This window comes from Amphiura filiformis, chromosome 11 (genome assembly GCF_039555335.1).
Source record: "Amphiura filiformis chromosome 11, Afil_fr2py, whole genome shotgun sequence".
Classification (NCBI taxonomy): Eukaryota; Metazoa; Echinodermata; class Ophiuroidea; order Amphilepidida; family Amphiuridae; genus Amphiura; species Amphiura filiformis.
In genome coordinates this window covers 21,016,298-21,041,026 of record NC_092638.1, presented here as the reverse complement: position 1 = coordinate 21,041,026, position 24,729 = coordinate 21,016,298, and the positions used below count along the sequence as shown (strand labels likewise).

General features: G+C 36.8%; 1 protein-coding gene across 1 annotated transcript; it reads left to right on the top strand.

Annotated features, from left to right (window-relative positions):
* Positions 1-12,028: 12,028 nt before the first annotated feature.
* LOC140164536 (development-specific protein LVN1.2-like) lies at positions 12,029-24,605 on the top strand. The gene is made up of 6 exons (XM_072187838.1): positions 12,029-12,239; positions 14,547-14,716; positions 19,221-19,302; positions 20,016-20,198; positions 21,568-21,668; positions 21,966-24,605. The coding sequence occupies exons 1-6, from the start codon at positions 12,131-12,133 to the stop codon at positions 22,008-22,010; spliced, it is 690 nt and encodes a 229-aa protein (XP_072043939.1). The 5' UTR covers positions 12,029-12,130; the 3' UTR covers positions 22,011-24,605.
* The last annotated feature ends 124 nt before the right edge of the window (positions 24,606-24,729 follow it).

The window sequence follows — 24,729 nt, the reverse complement described above, 5'->3', positions numbered from 1 at the left end:
TCATACATACAATTTTTCACTGTTCCACATCATCCTTCAACATATCCGATATGGCTTTCCGTAATCACTTGCCGTTCCACTATACCCATCAACCGAAAGTCTGTAGTTCGTTGCCTCGCCGTCAACGTTAAAGAAATCGTATACAGCATATTTGGTAGTACTATCAAAAGCTTCCAAATTTACCATCAAACTCCAGTTGCCAACCCTCGTAAGCCTATGGATGTTTTCTAGTCCCATCCAAAACTCTCCCCCATCTGCGTTACTGCCGAAACCTGATACATACTCCACCCAACCACGATAAAAATCTACCGAACCGTCAAAACGTTTTTGGAAAACAATCCATCCACCATCGCAATATACTGTCAAAGATCCTAGACCATCTGGAGGAGTGATGGTATAGCTACCTGTAAGGTAATGTCCAGATGCAGCTACTGCTTCACAGTCTCTTGGAGATGAAACTGTTGGAACTAAAACTCTGTCACTCAGGCTCAGTTGACTGAGAGCGTCAACTTGTTTTTGTAACACTTTGACAACATTGTCTGCCAATCCAGTCACAGATAATGTCAAATTTTGTATCTGTTGATCATGCAGAGTCATACTTTCCAGCAAAGCTACGACAACGTCATGATGGTCTTCAAAAGGTGGAAGGAGCCCCAGAATGGCATCTGCAGGAATATTCACATTGACTACAGTTTCCGTGGTAATATCTGTGTCATCGTAGAAACATTCAGTTCCATAACAATCGTGTGTTGCCTGTTGCTGCTGGTCTGTTGTAGAACGACGCTTGATCACCATTGGGTTGATGGGTTTACTAACTACATTACCAATAAACGTCACGAAGACATAGAACATTATGCTCACAACGATGGCTTTACACATAGTATTCATAGTTATTGTTAAGTTATGGACAATAAAGGTCTAGAAATCTGTATGCCTATATAGCGCTTGTAATGTGATGTCGTAGACCAGCTTCTAATTCTATCATCATGCGTAAAACATCATATTTTGGCAAGGATCCAAATAATAAGGCCGTGTAAAATTAATATTTTGGTTCTCGTCCCTCCTCCTCAATTTCTGGGATTTGTCAGATTTTTTTTTTTTAGATTTTTCAATTTTTTAGACTTTGGAATGATTTATGAAATCTTCATACATATAAATAAGTTTATTAGAGAACAAGCATCACTTCCAAGTCTTTTTGTGGTACTCTAGGGGTTTATCCCTCAGAATCTCACATTTGAAAAAAAAAGGGCCTCATCGTTTCCTCGAGCACTGTTGGAGAAGACCGAAAACTACTGACAATGCTAATTTTACATTGAAAAACAAAACAAAACAAAAACACCTCCCTCCCTCATCAATTCATGAAAATCCTCTGGACGAGAACCAAAACATTAATTTTATACGGCCTAATGTTTGAAGTTCACGGCTAAGGTGCAAGGGCGTCACGTGACAAATTGTCACGTATATGTCTGTGTCAAGCCCGGGTTTCAAGTCCCGGGGTTATTCTCTCACACAAGTGCCGGCGTAGCTGGGATTTTTGCCGGTGCGACGCACATCCCCATCGAAAACAGTATACTTTTCAGACTAAAAATATCAAGGTCCAAAGTAAAAAGATTTTTAAAAATGGAGGGGGGGGGGCACTTTTCGTGCAAGAGTGTTCAAAATAGCCCACAGGGGTTCATTTTTAGATGGATGTAGTCCGGTTGTGGGAATAAAGTGAATTTTTGTATGGAAAAGGGCCAGATTTGGGAAATTCATCACGCCTCCATCGCAAAAATATCCTGCCTGCCTCTTTGTCTACAACCATGGCCAAAATGCGTTGGGACACTTATGGAAAACGTACACTATATTATGGCCTTATTTCCGTTATTGTTAACGTGATAAAGTATAAATCTTAGATCAAGTTGTTCACTGTATAGCACAGTCCTGATAGAGATAAACTACTCATACTGCAGTTACTGTCCGTTTTCCTATACACAATACACAGTGCTCTCACCATTGACGCGCGACCTTTACAAATAGTGTATGTTAGAAGTATATTGCATTTGTCTAATTAACATCACTGTGTGAAAAATAACCAGCCAATATTTAAACTATTCTCCAAACTTCTAGCAAATATATTTCTCTAACATGACCTAAAATTACAGCTAGGTTAGATGTTCAGAAATAGTCGCACTTTCGTAAAATATGAGTGAGGGCAAGGCATAGCTAGCTCATAGCTAGCCAACTCCCCGTGTTAATTGAATGGAGATTTGACCGAAAATATTGAGCTATATTGGTAACGGACCGCTCCGTTCTGAAGGATGCCACAAAAAAAACGGTACAAGCTACATTTAAACTATTCTAAATAGGTTCTAGAAAATATAGTTTTGTAACATGTCCTAAATTTTTAGCTAATTTATGTGTTTGGAAATAGTCGCACTTTTGTGTTTTAGGAAGGATATGTAAACGACAGATAACACCAAAAATATGAAGAAATTATTTCCAAACCGTGTTAAGTCAACAATCATTATGTTGCTCATTTTCAAGAATGCTGGTTAACAAAAAGCAGACCATTGTCTCATTTCGTGAACAAAGGTCCACATACCATTGTTTCCTTGCGTTTCCTTTATAATCGGTTACCCAACTGAAGCTGTATTATACCAGCTCATTGCGATACCGCACATATAAAACAGACACATGTGCACAACCAGAGAAGATCCGATTTAATCAGTTGAGCTGTTTCAATGAGTGTTATCTTGGTTTAATAGCTTTTAATGGGGTTTAAGTCCTGCAAAGGTCGAAGTGAATTCTACTGTAGACATGACTGCATCATGTCACATAAAGAAAGTCCGCACTTGTGTAGCCCGTCCTACACCAAAACCTGGTCGTGTTATGACAATGTGATTGATAAGGTCGTGTGCAGAATCTTGTTAGCTCCAATTTGATACTAAATTTGCTATCAAACACTCTAAATTGACAAAGATTGATACCATAATAAGAAATTTGGTGCAATTTCAAAAGTTACAAATCAAAACGAGGTGCACCTGCCCCCTGTCGACTATCCCAAGCGCGTGTGTCATTCTATTGTTAATTTAAAACGCATGGATTGTTACTGATGAATACTAGTGCATGATCGATATTACCTAGCGGTTGTTTCGGGCTATGTAAACGGTCGCGCTCTGCCATTCACCTCTACAGGTCCGCGTGGTCCGTTTTTAATTTCCAACTTTTACAAATGCACCAAATTTCATATACTGGTATCAACCTGTGTGAATTTAGAGTGTTTGGTAGCAAATTTAGTATTTAAGTGGAGCTAACAAGATTCTGCACACGACCTTATCAATCAAATTGTCATAACAAGATCAGGTTTTGGTGTAGGACGGGTTACGTAAGTGCGGACTTTCTTTATATGAGTAGTTTATATAAAATCGTGTGAGATAATAAATGAGGCATGAGAATTTATGGTCAGGGTGAATTTTGTTGGGAAGTCGGGCCCTTTCCCCTTTTCTTTTCCTATACCTTCAGGATTTTCTCGTTCATTTTTTTGTCAGGGGTACTTTTCTTTTAAATTTTTTTTGTCAGGGGGCACTCCTCTTCCCCCTGCCCTGGTTACGCTACTGAACGAAAGGAGAAAAAATGGTATTGGACATGTTAGAGTGCAAAAATAGTGTAAAATGGTGCATTATCATAGTCAAAATATAAAGGAGGTGGAGAGAGCTAGAGGGGGAGGTGGAAAGAGAAAGAGCGGGAGAGAGAGGGGGAGGGAGGGAGAGAGAGACATGCAAGGCAAGGCAGCAGCCAAAGGGGCACATGTGTACCCCAATACTGATGATCTGCTAATTGTGTTTCCCTATTGTGTTTTCTTTATGCATGTTTACAGGAACCATCAAAATTACTGGGGCTATTACACAAGACGAAGTTGTAACAAGCTGATTGAATCTTTGGGTGTTATTTCTATGCATGACACTTTGGAATCCTTGCCAAGTGTCATGCACGCGACCTTGCGTACAACATTTCAGTTTGAGTGAGCCCCCGGCCCCGGTGGGGGATTTCCCTTTTTTCTTTTTGTTTGTTACGAAAACCAGAATATTGACAATCTGCTAAATTAAAGATCATGAAATATTACGGTATAGCATCTAAATCTAATGGGTACTTTTTAATCTCCAGAATGTAGTGTCAAACACGATTATATGAAATTATAGCTATAGAAATACATGCAGTATATTAAACGTATGGAAATGAACGTTGCTATCCACTATAGATCTCGAGTAGCGAATATTATCTACTGACGATAACTTAACAGTATTAGCGAATCCATTACTATCAACTGAATATAACTTTGGTACACGTTAGAGAAGACCCTCTTGCTATCTGCTGATAGTGTTGTAATAGTGAACGCTCTGCTATCTACTTAAGATAACTTTGGTATTATATAGAAGTGATGAATAACGTTGTAATGGGCTATTCCAGATAAAACATGCACCCCCCCTATAGAGGGCAACGGAAATCCAGATTTTTTGGTGGTCTTTGGGGCTCGGAATTCCAGCCTATTCTACTTATGCTGTTCCAAATTCCAGCCTATTTTGCCTATGCTTGGCGCAAAATTTCCAGATTTTTCCACCGTTTTGTTAGTCTGAAGGCATAGAGGGTTTTGGAATTCCAGGTTTATTGTGTTTATCCTTGGTTGGATTTCCAGACTTTTTGCCTCTGGTCAACAAAATTTCCAGATTTTTCCGCCGTTTTGTTAGTCTGAAGGCATAGAGGGTTTTGGAATTCCAGGTTTATTGTGTTTATCCTTGGTTGGATTTCCAGACTGTTTTGCCTCTGGTCAACAAAATAATCCACATTTTTGTCCATTGAGGTGCTGGAATTCCAGATCGTTTTATTAATAATTTGTCGGGATTTCCAGCCTTTTGTGCAATCAGGAATTCCATTCTCTTCCAGTTCAATGCAATTTGTCATTATGTATACGCATATGTATGTAGGGGGGGTTCTCCCATCCCCACAAGTTGGTGGTGGGTACTAGTTATAATCATCATGATTGACCGCCCAAGTGATGACCATGACAACCAACTTTCTTGTTGAGTAAGCCCTAATTATTAGGAAAGAAAAAGAGCAAGGTACATCAACTTGACGGGAAACAAGTCGCAGGGTGGCGAATTAAGGGCTGGGGTATGAACGTTTGGACAGTATTTATTTTGGGACATTAGAGCACATCAGACATATCGAATTGCATTCTGAATACGAAGAATGTCATTCTGATATCAAATAATTTTGAATTTTGAAATTCGCAATTTAATACACATTTTATGGCAAATCATTAAAATTGATATTTTTGATATTTAACAGTACTTGAAGTAAACTTTATAAATCTGATGATTTATACTTAAAGTGTATGTAGGTGGGTTGAAAAGCCGACGATCAATTGAAAATTTTGACCTTTCGTATTGAAGATATGGATTTTTTTTCCCAAAACACCAAAAAAAATTAGGTCTTTTTTGGAAAAAAATCCATATCTTCAATATGAAAGGTCAAAATTTTCAATTGACCGTCGGCTTTTCCTCCCTGCTACATACACTTTAAGAATATGTCATTAGATTTATATAATTTACTTCGAGGACAGTTATATATCAAAAATTCGAAAAATATCAAATTTTTATAATTTGTCATAAAATTTGTATTATATTGTGATTTTCAAAAAATGAAAATTATTTGATATCAGAAAGACATGCTTCGTATTCAGAATACAATTCGATAGGTCTGAGGTGCTCTCATGTGCCACAAAAAATACTGTCGAAACGCAATAAATGCTCATTTTAGATCCCTTAATGTTTTTAAGCAGATAAAATTCCAAAATATGGTACGTTTTCTGTCTTTGCTTGTCACGTGGTATGTTGAAGTAATGAAGTAATTGAAGTTGTGATTATTTATATGTTCAAATTTTCAAGATGGCTCCAACGCAACAAGTCAGTTCAGTTGGCCGAGCGGTAAACATGGTAAAGGCGCTGGTAATATGCCGATACGATCCATGAAAATTTAAAAATTTTAAATTTCATATTATGAAATGCGCCTGGAAGAATTTATGTATGACGAAGAGTGGTGTGGGTCTATAGGTTCATCCCCTGCAATTGTGATCCCCAGCTTGACTTGGGTCTTCACTCTTCATTCTAGCTTGTGCGAAGATTTTGTTTTTATATGCCTATTTGTTTAAAACAGCATCACACTCACTCCCACAGCCCACACCCCCACACACAATAGTATAGACATATGATATCCCTATTATCATTGATTAAATATTTTGAGCTCAAAATGTAGAAATATACACTTTGAGCTCATCTTATAATAATAGCTATACATGTAACAGGGCAAGGAAAGAAATAGACAGGTGTCAATTATAAAAACCTTGAATATATTTACATAAACAAAGTCAAGTAAAACGCAAGTGTGGACAACTCAGCTTGGTCGTGTTTACTCCAGAAAACTCAAGAAACTTGCCAATTTTAGAAAAGTAGTTGCATTGCGTTCGAAACACTAGCATTTGTGAGTCAAGTGCAGTAAAAACATGCAAGTTTCCCAATCCAAAACTTCCAAGTTCTTAAACTTGCATTTTGATTTTTACTAGGTTTAGTGGGGTCAATTTGTGGTCTGAAAGTGCAGTCGTGAACTTATTTTCCTTTCAAATAATAATCCCTCACTCAGACATCAGTATGATACGAGTGGTTATTTGTTTTGTTTTATCGAAGAAATGAGCACATGACACAGACAAGGTATTATTAATTGCACCATTCGATCCATGCAACATGTATTTATTTTTGGTAACAATAAAGGATATACCTAGATTTGGAAGATGTGTGTGCACTTTATTATTACTTTATTCATGTCGTATTTTATTCATACATGTCGTATGTATACGGACGTTGAAACTTTAAAAGTAACAGTCCCCAAGACCCCAACGAATTTAGATATGAGCTCTTTAATGTCCACTCCCCAATCAGGGAATTCCCTTTTAACAATGGAGCACCTACGTAGTACAAGGTACTGCAGCAATTAGGCACCATAGGCGCGACAAGGTCGCACTCGTTCTACTTGCTGTGGCTTCATGTATTTATCATGTAGTCTATTATAAATATATCTATTTCATTCAAATATAGGTATGTATTTAATATAAAAACAACATTTGAGGCTTTAGGTATTTTAGTCTCAGCTCAAACCAAAGTAAGAAAGTTTGAATTCTTATGTACCGTAAACGTTCGCGCACATGGGCTCCTTTGCCTTGGGGTAAATTTCATGTACAAAGAGAGAGCTACCTCCTCTAAAATCACAACAAGAATTGAGGGTATGCGCATGCCCTTATTTGCTGGTGGGATTTTTGTAGGAGGGCACTTTAAGTTTGTGTCTAAAATACCAGTTATATCAAAGGGGCCCATAGCGCCATAGGCGAACTTTCTACGGTATATCCATTGACAATACAACAATATTCGAGTTGTAAAGTAGGGAAAAAAGATCTAGGCCTCAAGAAAGAAAGAACAGGAATAAATAAAGAATAATTAAGGACATAAAGAAAGAATTTTGCCCTAATGAATTTTTAGAAAGAGCTGAAGCAAGAAACTGAGTTTCACATAGCAATCCTTTTATAGTTCGAAATGTGTGCTGCCAACAAGAGTATGCGTCCCTTTGTGTGGTTCAGTTCATGGACCTAAAGACCCGATTTAACAAGAATGTTAAAATTATGTTACGCCAATCAAACATTTTTAGGCCTAATATAGAAACTAGTAGGCCTACATACCACATATTGTTATTGAAAACCCGTAAGGAGAACAGCAACCCTTCACAAAAGAGATGCTTAATTTTAGTGGTTACCTAGGATACCAACACCAGTGACATGCGCAAAGGGGACAGGGGGATGTGCCCTTCCCCCCTTTTTTGTCAAAAAGTTCGGGGAAATAATGCACCCAATCGGGGGAAACTGGGGAATTAGTTATTAAATTTTAAAACAGTCAGAGAATCGAGACCCCTGAACCAGACTTTGAAAACCTGCGTACGTTACTGCCAAAGACCTATAAACAAAGTCAAGTAAAACGCAAGTGTGGACAACTCAGCTTGGTCGTGTTTACTCCAGAAAACTCAAGAAACTTGCCAATTTTAGAAAAGTAGTTGCATTGCGTTCGAAACACTAGCATTTGTGAGTCAAGTGCAGTAAAAACATGCAAGTTTCCCAATCCAAAACTTCCAAGTTCTTAAACTTGCATTTTGATTTTTACTAGGTTTAGTGGGGTCAATTTGTGGTCTGAAAGTGCAGTCGTGAACTTATTTTCCTTTCAAATAATAATCCCTCACTCAGATATCAGTATGATACGAGTGGTTATTTGTTTTGTTTTATCGAAGAAATGAGCACATGACACAGACAAGGTATTATTAATTGCACCATTCGATCCATGCAACATGTATTTATTTTTGGTAACAATAAAGGATATACCTAGATTTGGAAGATGTGTGTGCACTTTATTATTACTTTATTCATGTCGTATTTTATTCATACATGTCGTATGTATACGGACGTTGAAACTTTAAAAAGTAACAGTCCCCAAGACCCCAACGAATTTAGATATGAGCTCTTTAATGTCCACTCCCCAATCAGGGAATTCCCTTTAACAAAGGAGCACCTACGTAGTCATGGTAGTACAAGGTACTGCAGCAATTAGGCACCATAGGCGCGACAAGGTCGCACTCGTTCTACTTGCTGTGGCTTCATGTATTTATCATGTAGCCTATTATAAATATATCTATTTCATTCAAATACAGGTATGTATTTAATATAAAAACAACATTTGAGGCTTTAGGTATTTTAGTCTCAGCTCAAACCAAAGTAAGAAAGTTTGAATTCTTATGTACCGTAAACGTTCGCGCACATGGGCTCCTTTGCCTTGGGGTAAATTTCATGTACAAAGAGAGAGCTACCTCCTCTAAAATCACAACAAGAATTAAGGGTATGCGCATGCCCTTATTTGCTGGTGGGATTTTTGTAGGAGGGCACTTTAAGTTTGTGTCTAAAATACCAGTTATATCAAAGGGGCCCATAGCGCCATTAGGCGAACGTTCTACGGTAAATCCATTGACAATACAACAATATTCGAGTTGTAAAGTAGGGAAAAAAGATCTAGGCCTCAAGAAAGAAAGAACAGGAATAAATAAAGAATAATTAAGGACATAAAGAAAGAATTTTGCCCTAATGAATTTTTAGAAAGAGCTGAAGCAAGAAACTGAGTTTCACAATACAATCCTTTTATAGTTCGAAATGTGTGCTGCCGACAGAGTATGCGTCCCTTTGTGTGGTTCAGTTCATGGACCTAAAGACCCGATTTAACAAGAATGTTAAAATTATGTTACGCCAATCAAACATTTTTAGGCCTAATATAGAAACTAGTAGGCCTACATACCACATATTGTTATTGAAAACCTGTAAGGAGAACAGCAACCCTTCACAATTTAATTTTAGTGGTTACCTAGGATACCAACACCAGTGACATGCGCAAAGGGGACAGGGGGATGTGCCCTTCCCCCCTTTTTTTTTCTAATAGTTCGGGGAAATAATGCACCCAATCGGGGAAACTGGGGAATTAGTTATTAAATTTTAAAACATGGAATTCCAGAGTTTTTGGTAGTCAATTGAAAAATTCCAACTTATTTGTGTAATTTTAGATACCCTCTATAGAGGGCGATGGAATTCAGATTTTTTTGTTAAGTCAATTGAAAATTCCAACTTTTTTTTTGATAATTTTTAAAAACCCTCTATACCCCTCCATGGAATTCCAGACTTTTTTGCTAGTCAATTGAAAAATTCCAACTTTTTATTTGAGTATTTTTAGAAACCCTCTATAGAGGGCGATGGAATTCCAGATTTTTTTTGGTAAGTCAATTGAAAATTCCAACTTTTTTTTGACAATTTTTAAAAACCCTCTATACCCTCCATGGATTTCCAGATTTTACATGCACTAAACAGGGCCGGAAATCCAGGTTTTTTCCTCAAGTATGCTTTGGAATTCCAGACATTTGAGAAAAAAACAATTTTGCCCTCTATAGGGGGGGTGCATGTTTTATCTGGAATAGCCCAATAGTGAACGCTCTGCTATCTACTGAAGATAACCTTTAGGTCAAAATCTAAAAAGTAAAAAAAAAGGCATAGGCCTACAAATCTCAAATGTTAGGTCAGCCAGCATCCGGAGCTGGAGGATGGGCAAGACTTCTCAAAGGGGGCAGCCGTCTCCCCCTTTGCCACCCCTTGCCAACGCCACTATAAGGGACCGTTCACAACAACTTATTACAGGGCTCCCCTTTTGGACCTTAAATTATTTTCAGGGCCCTCTTTTTGGCCATGAAAAATGAACGTAAACCCCATGGAAAATAGTATAAACTCATTTTCTCATGGCCAAATTAAGGTGATATTATTAACCCCCCCCCCTTCAGAGGGATAAAAAAATTCAGACCCCCTTTTGCATCAGGTCCCTCCTTTTCAAGTGTTTATGAACGGTCCCTAATTCAGTTTTATTTACCAAAGTCGGACATTAACACACAAGCACACACCCGAGAATAGTTTGAAAAATATCTAAAAACCCTAAAAAAGGATCATGTGGACCCTCTTTTATCAGTTGCCGGTAAGTGACTGTGTTAACGTATATAAGGTCATGAGCACCTCGTGAGATGACTTTAGACTTTTGATCAATAAACATGATAAACATAAAACGTCACTAGCTTGTTTTTCTGTGTATCTGTGTAGCTCTGTGTGCATGGTGTACAAAGTTTATGGGGCAAAATTGAGACTTCGTCAACACATCAGCGCTCCTGGAGCTCGCATTAGGGCTAGTGCCCGTACGCGGTAGTGCTATTACTGCAATAATGCTCCAAGGTGGTTAGTGCTAGTCCTGCAGGGTTTAAGGGTAGGGCTTGTGCTCCAGGAACGTAATTAATCGTGTATACTACTCTGACCAAATTATACTGATTAAATAAACGTACTGAGGTAACCCAAAAATACTGGTCTTTAGGTTTATTTTGCTCTCGATTACACTAAGTTTGATCTCTGCATGATAAATTTGTCAAAAATGGACACAATTTAGATCTTTGGCTACAAAATTGATTTTTTTTTTGTCCAAACATAAATTATGTGGAACCGGCATTCCATTTTTCACCTACATTTTATTTTGAACTCTAAATAAAACAATCGAGGGCAGACGACATGTAGCACAGGCTCTTATACAATACCTTTATAATAATAATTATGATCATGATGATGATGATCCAAGATATTCCATCTATAGTTCCTCGCTACGCTCGGTGCTCGCACGGCTCGCTATTCGAGAGGCGTCGCGGTTTGTGGAACGGGGTTAGTTCTAACGACATGCAGTGTAAAGTAAATTATGAATCATGTGATTTTGAATTCATTGCAATAGACAAGTGCTTTTCGAAGTTAGTAGTTCATACTACAGTCGTCAAAATGAGCGACTGATTTAATGTGGACCTTTTTAGCCACAGCTTTCGGGTATGACGAAGATCAGTCATATTACACATTGAATTGACATGAAATGGAAAAAATATGTTAAAGCAAGTGCAATAGAGGGTTATCCATGTTCTATAAGCTGCATATCCTATCAACGACTGCTATACCTTGTTTAGGATATTCTAAAGAAGTACCTGCATGTACAACCATGACTGTTTCAAAATAGCCCGCCAAAGTCATGCAGGTAACTCCGAGGTCGTGCATTGAATTAGTTTGAATGAGGAATACTACGGGAACCAGTGCCTTGTTAGAAGTCACACATGAGTGAAGTGGATATCTAAGCCATAACAGTTTCTATGATATTAGTAATTATATTGACATGATTGAGTTATTGCAATTTTATTTTAAAATAAGACAGAAATACAACGCCAATGCTGTTGTACTCAGGTCTTTGATTGAATAGCTTAAATTGGGTCACCCTGTAATTATTATTAACCTTGAACTTTGAAACGTAAACAAAACTCACGTGCTTATGAGTGAATAGTTTGTATGAACGAAATCTGACAAAGTATATAAGGCTATGCATTATAAGCTCAGTCTCCATTCTCCTTGCAAATTTCTTATTTTGATTTCCAGCGGTGTTCTTTCATTAAAGTAAACATGCTTCATATACGCTTAATAGTTGTAGTCGTTATCACAGTGACGACTATAGCCCAGGCAGCAGAGCCAAAGAAATGTTGCTTTCCTGATCAATTTACTGTCTTAAAAGGTAAGTTCGATTTTAACACCAACCTTAAGTATAATTTTAGGGAGGACTCGTCTATGGAGTCATTGGTAGATTCAACCTGGGAGAACGCAGCAACAATTTGCAATATAAAAAGCCATGATTTGCCATTGTATTTTGTATGATAAGTTTAGACTGGGTTTCGAAGTAAAAAAATATAGATCATTTTGTCATATATTCGCCTTCGGTGGACGATGACCCAGGTTCAATTCCCGGCTGTCTCCGTGGCAATTTCCTGGCTTATCATATTGGTTTAGAAAGAAAAATTACTTTAATTGGCAACATCTTCCTTCAGATTAAATTAAGATCAGCTCCGCTCTCACCATGCTACATTTAGAATAAGCTAAATCGGCATCGGAAGTTTCTAATGCATTGTGGGACAGGTTTTGCAGTTTTGGGACACTTTGCCCTCTGACCTATTGGGAAAATTTAGAAAAATTGGTTTTTGTGCGTACAAAATATAGTCTAAAATGTTTTACAAAAAGAAACTCAAAAAAACATTATTATTTCATAAATCAATTATTCAAATATTTTAATGATAACAGTATGACAATAATAAATAAATAAATAATAATTACAGCAGTTTTCCCAACATGTCAGAGGTCAAAGTGTCCCCAAATTGCTCTCAAAAACCGGAAGTTAAAATGCCGATTGGGCTTATTGGTTAAATGATCCATGAGAGTATTTTGTTCTTGCACAGAGACCCATACATTTATCATGCAGTCAGTTTCGAAAACGCCTTTCCCAGTCCCCTATTGAAATGATGTGCATTTCAGCACTACTGTGAGACCGTCCTGGACATCTGAAGGAACTTACTATGGATTCCAGTAAAATACAGCACTATTTTTATGTGTTTTTTATTTAAAAATATTATCCCGTTGTACGTTTTGACAAATGCAACAACCGAATCTGACAATCAAAGTCATATTTTAATATTTTGTTCACGCAGTGCAGTGAACTATGACTCCACTTAAATCCATATCTCATACGCACAGTTTAATATCCCTTATATAGTATCCTGTGTCTTGAACATCTATTGTAGCCCACCAACCCTATGTTTAACAGGCTAGGAAATAATTCCTTATCTCATACCCTCGTTTGTATATCTTTATGTAATCTAGACTGCTTTGCATTCCTTTTTTTAAACAATTCATTATTTCATACCATTCCATGCATAAAACACACTACATCCCCAGTGACTGCCCTGCCCAGAGAAAAGATAGCTAGCTGTTGGATCAGAACAGGATTGGTAGTGGATTTTGTATGGTCAGAGGGATTGGGGGATGATAAATTTAAATGGTCTACTGCAGTAGACTATATCTAATCCTGCCTCATGGCAAGGTATATTTAGCCCATCTAATCTTCCAATGAGACAGTGGCAGTCAGGAAAATTTTTTGTAATTTTTTCTTTTTAATTGGTTCCAGCCATTACATTAGAATATATACTTTACTGATTGATCAGCAAGGTCAGTACAATTCTCGCTATTCGCAATAAGGGCGCCGCCAGCGGTTTGCGATGTAATCGTGATGTATCATGGGAAAATCGTGATGTATCATGGGAAAAGGTCGACATCAAGTCCGCGCAATACGAATATTACCATGCTATTACATAGGAACACGTGACAATATTTTTAGTTTGTCAATATAACGGTATTACACGCAAATCGATAGAGAAAAAATTAATTGTGCACATTTCAAATCACATTATTAAGTATTATTGAGTATCGATTCGCGTGTAACACCTTTATTTTGACAAACTAAAAAATATTGTCACGTGTTCTTATGTAATAGCAAGGTAATATTCGTATTGCGCGGACCTGGATGTCGACCTTTTCCCATGATACATCACGATTACATCGCAAACCGAGAATTATAAGTAATGAGTAAAATTATGAAGAACCTATAGCATGTTTAGCCTATGCTCAAGATTTTGAATGCTTGTGGCACGTCTTTGAAATTTGTGACTGCAATTGGCATTCAAAATTGCATATTTTTGTTCAATTTCTCGAATGATAAAAATAAAGATTATAATTTTCTGTTTCATTTGAAAAAAACCAACAGGATGATATTGTCCAATCCATGTTTGGCATATAAAAAGGGATATGATATGCCTACAATATCCCTGGTATTATAAGCAGCGCTGTGATTTTGATAACATGTCGCTACGCAAAGTATGTGTGTACATTAATGGTAATGTTGACACCTTTAGGCTAGCTTCCCTCATCAATTCATGAAAATCCTGCGGACGAGGACCAAAAATTAATTTCACGCGCCCTTACTTTTGGTTTACAGGTTCTACAATAGGCAGCTTTATAGAAGAAACGAAATCTCCACTGTCTTTATATGAGACACAAGACGGTGCATTTGATTACACAAATAACCGGATTGGTGCATATGTTAATAGGACATTCTTTACTGGACAAGCCTTCCAGAGCTTTAGAATAGTGGAAGACATGACGAAGGTAAGACGAATACCGTTCCCAGCAATGGCTGCGACACGGACTGCGGAATTACAATTACAATTACAATCTTGTTTGCATCTTTACAAGGGGTAGACACTTGTATAATGACATTAAAACATCAGAAAAACGAGTTACAAATAGCAAGGACATTTTCTAAAAAAATCACGAAATGAAAGGAATAACTCATATTATTGGGCTAAATTTAAATTAAATGCATGTAAATAGCGCCCTCAATTTTCACACAAATATGTAATTTATAGAATAAAATTTACCACAAAAAGGCAGAAAAAGAAGAAAAATTTGATACAGGAAATTCTATGTTAAAAAAATAGCTACAAAATATCACTGCTGGTATTGTCCAGATCTAGAATTGAAAATTATATGTTTTGTTAGAACAAACAACCCTGAACAACATAAAAAAAACCAAGGAAACATGCTAATAATTATGCATTAAACAAAAATGGTCGCTTATGCGGCGCTCCAATTGTCTATACTTTTCCTGAATCCTTACTATGATGATGAGAGGAATACATTATATGTCTTTTTATCCATCGACCAATTTTGAAATTTGAGCCCTGTATAAGCAGCCATTTTTGTTTTATACTAATGAGCATTTATTCCCTATTTTTTGATACGATGTTGGGAAGGGGACTGCTCTATAATCCGAAGGTTCTAAAATCCGAAGGTTCTTTAGTCCGAAGGTTCGCTAGTCCGAACACGTGTTCATAGCATTCGTTAGTCCGAATTTTAAAAGAGGTTCTCTAGTCCGAAAAAAAATTGAAAAGAGGTTCTTTATTCCGACGGTTCTTTATTTCGAAGGTTCTATAGTCCGAATTTTAAAAACGGTTCTCTAGTCCGAATATGAAAATAGTCTCTATAGTCCGAATTTAAAAAAGGGTTCTATAGTCCGAATATGAAAATAGTCTCTATAGTTCGAATTTTAAAAAGGGTTCTATAGTCCGAATATAGAAATAGGCTCTATAATCCGAATTCAAAAAAGGGTTCTCTAGTCCGAAATTGTAAAACGGTTCTATAGTCCGAAACGGGTACCGTGTTCTTTAGTCAGAATCAGTAAAAGGTTCTATAGTCCGAATTTTTAAAACATTAACATATACTGCGCCCTCTAGCTAGATAATACTAAAGCAGAGTCTATGGCAAACGGGATATGACGCTACTGCTATTAAAAGGGCGCACACCACCAAATCACGATGTAATGTAGATGGATTACGGTAAAAACTAAAATATTTTTAGAGATTTGGCCTTTCTGTGGAAAAAAGAGAGGCATGTTATAGCATAAATAAATATTTGAGACCTACACATGAACTTGGATCGCCCAACAAGTTGCATAACACAATTTTTTAATAAAGTAGGCCGTCGGATTGAAAAATGGCCAGAAACGGGTTTTCAGGGTTTACCCTGAACGGGTCGAAAATGAAAAACGGATACAAATGAAGAAAATATCACCAGAATAAAGGTGAACGTTAATGTATGCTACGAAAAATATCCAGAGAAACCAACCATGTTGAACTTCAGCGGATTTGTATTTAACAAGTGATGATTTGACACTGAAACAAATGATAAAAATAAAATTCGGACTATAGAACCCGTTTACCAATTCGGACTAAAGAACACGGTATCCGGTTCGGACTATAGAACCGTTTTGCAATTTCGGACTATAGAACCTTTTTGTCAAATTCGGACTATAGAGCCTATTTCCATATTCGGACTATAGAACCCTTTTTAAAATTCGGACTATAGAGCCTATTTTCATATTCGGACTAGAGAACCGCTTTTAAAATTCGGATTAAAGAACCTCTTTTAATATTCGGATTAGGGAACCTTTTTTGAAATTCGGACTATAGAACCTTCGAAATAAAGAACCGTCGGAATAAAGAACCTTCGTAATAAAGAACCGTCGGATTAAAGAACCTTCGGACTAAAGAACCGTCGGACTAAAGAACCTTCGGACTATAGAGCTTCCACCGAGGCGAAGGTCTTTTAGAGATAATTTGATTTTCCAATTTTTATCTCGGCCAAACGTGCATTTCACTATACAGTACGACAGCAACTTCGTGACCTCTTTTGTTCGACAGAAAATTTATACGGGTTGGTGAACACGGGTTACGTAACACAATGTTGAAATTTTAGCCGGCAAACGCTTTTTATCAAAATAGCTCCAGAAATGGAAGACACGGGTCGTATATTGCTCCATTCATGTACCCTGACCACAGATAAGACATCAAACATTTGTGTAAAGCAACAAATAACGTGTAAAAGTTGAATTAAATGGGAAAAAAAGAAGCTTGAACATGTCCAAAGTAGCTCGGAAAATGAGAAAAGTTGCATGTCACGAACACAAAAATGTTCATATCATCAAACAAGAAAAAACGCCGGAATCAAAAATGGGTGTCATGTTATAGAATAACTTAAGTTAGCTTGCCTGAAAATTTCGTGAATTTTGGTTGGGGTATATTGTCAGTCGTATATTGAACATGTTGAAATGTTTATCTTTGTGCGTGACTACTGTCACGCCATATATTGTACGGCCGATGTTTTTCCTGCAAAAAAACTTTCATTGTCAATTGTCCATTGTTGGTTATTTAACTTGAAAATAATACTCCCAACGTTCAAACAATTTTAAAAATCAGCATAAAGGTTTCTGTTACCTTATTTGGACGGTGTTAATTCATTCCAGAAATAGAATGCACGAGTTAGCCACTGATTGGGAATAACATTGCTATTATTGTCACCGAATTAATCATATCTCTGGTATGGCTTAGTGGTAAATACATGTATTTGGAAGTTCGATCTTGGTTCAAACCCCGCAAGCACCTCTCTTTGATTTTTGATTTGATTTTAACTCATATTTTTAAATCCTAGTTTTCATATTTTTATTAAAGCCATAATATACGATTTCGGGCAAATTTGAAGTTTTGTTATTCCAAAAATTATAACAATATTTATAATATTAGTAAATAACTGTCAGGAAGGTTTTCACGTTACATTTGAAGCAGAAGTAGCGAGATAAAAATGAAAGAAAACACTTAATATCTTGACCGCTTAACTGTGGTGTTCTATGGGGGATTAGTCTTAATAAGACATCAAAGTTATAGTTGCTCTATCTAGAAAACGAACTTGGCTGATTCCAATTAGGTGTAATCCGAGGTGTAAGTTGGACATTGTGTAAAAATTACAAATATGCCAAAATATTAGGTTTGAAATTCGTGCATCTCATGATTTGATATGTAGGCCTATGCATAAAAGCTCATCAAATATGTTGCCGATAGGGGAGGGTCTAGTCCAATTAAAAATCGTGAAAATCTGTGTTGACGTTCCTTTATTTGATAGGCCTATATATATTCTTGAACTTTTAAAAATTACTTAAGTTTGACATGCTTTATTTGATTATTTCATATTGAAAGCTACTGAACTTAAATGCATTTTTTTTAAAAGATATGAACTCGAATGTATGATTAGGCTTTAACATGAACAAGAAATAAATCATGAAAAAAGTGGGCCTTCAAGCTGACATTCATTAGGCCTAATTATTAAAGACAAAAGGGAGAGGAAAAAAGAAAAGAAAAACGAACTGAAAAATTCCACATAATCGATTAGATAACATGGGAATCGAACTCTCAACCTTCCGCATCGCGCACTGCATACCTTCGCTCTGTCCACTAAGCCATCGCAACTTGTTCGGGCGAAGGGTATTCTTTTGCTATGTTATTTCTCGTTCAACATGTTCAAGGATCTCACTCAACAACAATCTTTTCAAAACTGCTTGTACTTCAGTTAAATGAGATGATACTACCTTCTTTGACGACTACAATATTTTGTTACACAATAGAGTATTTTGCATTTATAAAATATATAACAATAGACGTTTTTAATTGCTATATTAATCAACATAACATGTATAATAGACAGCGCCGGCTGGCATCCATTTCATGAAGCATCGTGACACTTGCAACGTGCGCTCACGACACGAGGAATCAAAGTACGCAACTTTTCAACCTACGACTAGGTTGTTCCACCGCTCATTTTCGCTGAAATTTTAATACAAGCTGTGATTAATTAATGTTTATCACAACAGAAAAGCATTAGACCGGCGTTTCCTCAAAGCTGTAGATATAACCATTTTAGTGATCGTGACATGCATTTTCTCTCATTTTTAGGCTACTTCGCGCACCAAAAGCATTCATTTTTTCCACAATAATTCAACTTTTACACGTTATTTTTTGCCTTATACTCATGTTTCATATCTTATCTATGGGCTCAATATGGAAATGAAGGGAGAAACGACTCGTGTATTCCATTTTTTTGATGTTTTCTGAAAAACCGTATTTGCCACCTGATTTTCAATATTGCGTTACGTAACAGCAGAGGTCACGCCGGTAAAAATTACCGGAAGTGAGCTAAGTTGCTGTCGTACTGTATAGTCTAGTCACATTATCTTAAGATTGACGTTTTCTTGATTTTCTGTATTTTTGTATTCTTCATGCAGAAACTGTTATGGTATATTGATCCTACCACGAAGCAATGTACAAAATCCAGCATTAAAGACTTCCCTTACAAATGCGTACCAGGTAAACAAGAAATGTTCTTAAAATGAAAATCATGAGTATTAACAGAATAATATTGGTTTTTATGGAATATTACAAATTAAAGAAACGTACATCACCAAAACCTAACCACAAATACATCATTCGCAAAAGGTTAGAAAAGGTTGCCAGAAAACGTTTAAATGTTGGGTATATAAATAAAAGGTATAAAACGTTTTCATAACATTCAAAAACATTTTGTGATAACTTACTGCAAATATTCTAAAATATTGTTATTTAAGTGTTGACAAAATATTTGGCAAAAATGTTTGCAAAAATATTTTACAATAACATTTTGAAAAAAATATTTTTGTAGTGTATTTTCATACAAAACGTTTTTAAAACTGAAGGAAGAACTATCAAAAATGTGTTACTTTTGAAAAGCTCTCTTATTATCCCATTCAAATTGGTAAATTGGTATAATTATAGGGAATAAAGTCGCATTGTGCCGAACAAGGTGTCAAAACACGCACAAAAAATGTTTCCATCTATGATAATTGATCACTCTAGGCCTATTTGGTAATTTTTAAAGTTTGGTGTTTTTAAGATATTACTTTTATTTTAAATGTACGGATACTCTTCGTGTTCAGTATATATGTCATAGGCACTTCTTCTACTAGACTATAGAGTACTTAAATAGGCATATGTCTGATGAAATGGTGCACAGTATTTTTAACAATTTCCATTTTTCTAAACAGAGGACGCAACTTACATTGGTAAGGCTTATTTCGGTAACAAAGCCCTGTATATGGACTCATGGATGTTTAACATGACGGATTACTTAGAGACCACTGGCTTATATAACATAGCAATAGATTCTAATGGATGCATTCCTGTTGGGGATAGTTTCCATGGGAAGAGTACAGCTGGAGGAATCACACGTGAGTGCCATAATTTGTTGTTATCAGTTCTGTTGTTCTGTGTTCATGACAAAACTTTTAAAACCCCTCAAAGTCAAGCTTGCCTCACGAATTTGCCTGCAAAAAAGTTTTGCAAACCAAATTTAAAACAAAATGGTGCACCAAACAGGAGCGTAGCAAGAAAGAGTCCCGGGGCCCATGGACAAGGAGCAGCAAGGGCCCTTTTAACATCTCCTTTACCAGCCCTATCCCTAACCCATTAGAGTCATCGGGGCCCCTGAACCCTCGACTCGTCACCCTGTCCACCCAGTTGCCCCTGGAACCAAATAGGATCGTTTAGTTTGAAAGTTCTCCAACTTACCTCCCTTCAGACACCTCCATTCGCACAAGTGCGGCGCCCATACATAATACCGCCGACGCCCACTTCTTGAACAGTAAATCAAAGTGATCTACAAATCTCGTCGTCTTTCACAACCACCTGCTTTGGCGATTACCTGGGGTAACATACCCCGGTCCCCGCACTCCGTGCATCCGTGGGTATTCATGCTCGTCGAAAATTTCGCGAAATAAGGGGTGTTTTCAGATGAAGAAACGCGATTCGCGAAACACACAAAAAAGGGGTGTTTATTCAAACCACGTGTTCGCGAAATTAAAAAAAAGGGTATTTTCATCGAGCAGCATACGCGTTTCTTCCAGAAAAGGGTATATTAGAAATATCGTTCGCGTTTTAGCGAAAATAGGGGTATTGTCAACGGGCAAATAATTCGCGAAATCGTTAAAAAAGGGGTGTTTTTCCCCTAAAAACTTCGCGAAATGAGATGCAAAAGGGGGTGTTTTTAAAGTTCACCGACAAGCATGAATACCCGCGGATGCACGGTGTGCGGGGACCGGGAACATACCATGGACCACAATGGCATCATCCCAATGGCATAGTTCAATAACCTCAATTAAACAATCATAGTGCAAAATTTGACCTCAAGTTGCAGGGTATGAGTTTTTGTACCCAAATTTTCAACGGTCATTCAATGATTATACAAATGTATTGGGTTAAAGAACTGTGCCCTGATTAGATGAGCATGTTGTGGATCCTAGTGACAGAACAGTATGAAATAACACATTGCCCAATAGAATATCCTACAAAGTCCACTTGGTAGAAATTTATTACCCAATTTCGGCTGCGGAGCAGGCGACCACAAGATTTCTCGGCGCACAGCGATCTTTGGCAAGTACGGCTATCTGTTCTGCTTGAATGTATTCATTATACCCTATATAGTATTACCTATTCCAGCTCCTGCGACACCTCATTAATTTCACTGACACGGCATGTCAAACATGTTTTAACGTATGTCAAACACTTTTAACGTATTATTGTTTTTCTTTTCCATAACAGAAGATATAGTTTCAACCAGTGGGTATATGAACTTTGAGATAGGCATTCATGATCCTGACAGATATTTCAAATTACCTGACTACTGCCAACAGGCTACTGAGGTTAGTAGTTTGATTATAAGAAAGGGGTCTAAGGAATGAAATGGAGGCCCCATGTCCGTTGGAAAAATGTCTAAAGCTGGCTTAATTTGGCAAAAATGCATACCATTGCTCAAACTGTCAAAACGTTGTACAAAAATGGCTAAATTTTATCTTAGTTAAAATAGAAATAATGAGAGGCGGGGAGAGGGAAAAACATACCAGGGCGGTGTCCAAAGGGACGCATGCCCCCTCCCCCTAATACAGACGATCTGCAATATAATGATTTTGTATGTTTCCTTATTGTTTTTTCTTTTACAGGAACCATCCAAACTACTGGGGCTACTACACAAGACTAAGTTGTAACAAGCTAATTGAATCTTTGGGTGTTATGAATGAGCACTTTGAAATGCTTGCCAAACGTCATTATGATTTCACGCGGCCGTGCTTACAACAATCATACATGAGTGGCCCCCAGGAGGGGGAAAATTATTGTTTGCTGCTACGAAAACCCACTATATAATTGGCAATCTGATGAAATATAAAAGACATGAAAGGTAGCATCATAATCAAGTGGGTACTTTGTTATCTTCAGAATGTAGTTTCAAACACGATCATCTAGTTATAGAAATAGGATATTAAACGAGTGGAAATGAAATGCTATATATTAACTAGATCTCCAGTAGAGTAGATATTATCTACTGAAGATATACTTAACAGTATGTAGTGAATCCATTGCTATCTACTGAAGATAACTTTGGTATACACGGTAGAAGAGAACCTCTTCTTATCTATTGATAATGTTGTAATCCCGGGGGGGTCACTCACTACTTGACTTGCTACGCACCCGCGTCCAAGAAAAACATCTAAAAGGGTATGTTTTTCCCCACACGGCGTCGTCGACGTCTTTTTGAAAAAGGGGTACTTTTTCAGAAGGCATCGCCATTAAGGGGTCCCTTTTCAGCCAAATCCTTAGACGTTTAGGGTTAGTAAATTTATTGTTTGAGTGATTTTGCACTAATTTGATAAAAATCACTACTTTTTAATTGATTCTTGTTACCTTTGTGCATGTTTTCTTTAGTATCTATAGGTCTGCAACATCAAAAAGATACCTTGGTCATCAAATAAGCTTATTTTTCTGTTTACGCTACTTAGGGTATAAATTAGATATTTCTCAGTTGACGCCATTTAGGGTATGGTTTTTGCATGTGCTATGCCATTTAGGGTAGGATTTTGCACGTGTTTCGCCATTAAGGGGTGCAATTTGGTTATGTGAAAATTCGCCATTAAGTGTGCATTTCAGAGGTGGTCGGACACGGGTGGGTAGCACTTTTGTGTGAGAGTGACCCCCGGGGTTGTAATATAGTGAACGCTCTGCTATCTACTGAAGATAACTTTGGTATAGAAGTGAACCTCTTCATATCTGATAATGTAATAATGTTGTATATATAGTGAACACTCTGTTATCTACTGAAGATAACTTTGATATAGAAGAGAACCTATCTGCTAATAATGTTGTAATAGTGAACCTTTTGCTATCTACTGAAGATAACTTTAATAATGAATCCTGTGCTATATACCGAAGATGTACATGTAATTTATTCAATATACATGGTATGTAATTATGGAATTTTAATATGGGGTAATACGTGCAACACTAAATACAAATTTCAATTTACAAAAATGGGTTGTTAGAACCATTTATTATAATATTGTCACGTGTCACATTGGACCACTTCCCTCGAAATATAATCTACTGAATGTGTTTGACCCGGTGTTTGATACATATGCACTTGAGGCTGAACTAGGATGTTTATCTACGAACACACAGAGAAGATGAAACATTGCACAGCATACCAACTAATAGTTACCAAAAAACGCCCATATCAAGAAGCTGTTTTCGGATACCGTAGTGTAGTTAGAAATGAAATCTGGCCCAACTTTTTGAATTCCTTTGTAAATAATAATAGGACTACAAAAAGATTTAAAAGCACAATATACATTAAAAAATGTAATATAAAAGTTAAATACAAGTGATTGTGTATAATTTCTCATGGATATATTGACTAAAAATTGACCAATGACTAAAAAATTGCACAGAAAATACATGACATGATAATACAGTTACGCAGTTCATGTTGTACAAAAAATACACCAGAAAATTATATGGCACATGACCTTTGGAAAAGTACACAGGGTTCCCAGGGGGAGACAAAGGTCAAATGGTATAAAACTTTTGAAAAATGTGCGGTAGTGAATGTTGCAACAAATTAAACTTATCCTTTCGTGATATAAAACTATAGGCTTACGTGGCGTTAAGTGCAGGGCGATATAGTCAAAATTGTATTCATCTATTGCTATGGTATAGTTATCAGATTATTACGTCACTCCTACAGCGAATAGCGAGCCTTTTGCAATCTACTGAAGATAACTTTAATAGTAAACCCTAGTGCTATCAACTAAAAGAAATTAATAGCGAACCCCTTGCTACCTACTGAATATTTACTTAATCGTGAGTCCTAGATCTACTATCTACTGAAGATAACTCAAGTATTGAACATGAGTGTAAATAATATGGCAAATTCCCCAACAAAAAAGACTGATTTCAATTACGGGGTAGCAGCGACTGAAAAATCCCGGGCCTGAAATATAGAATGACTGTGTAGTCACGAGGAAAGCAAACTATATTTACTCACTGAAATGGAACGAAATGAAAGGAAAACTGTGAATACAAGGTTAATAATATGCAAGTAACCTTGATCATTCCCTGACTGATTGATTTCTAGATTATGTAGGGTGTCCCAAACAGATTACATGTAGTAAGTAGTCTAACGTATACATGTACGTAGTTACACAGGTAAAAAAGTTTACATGATATGTTTGAGTTTGATGTTTGAAGTGAACTTGAATATTTCAACATTGATAAAAATATATTTTCCTGAACTTCCACAACACGAATTTAGAATGCAAAAAATGGTCCTTTTGAATTTCAATGTTTTGCCGAGTCAATAGGCGCTTTACTTGTATCTTTAATATGTTGTGGTCTAATGTATTTAATAATGTGACCGTCGGCCCAGACGGACCC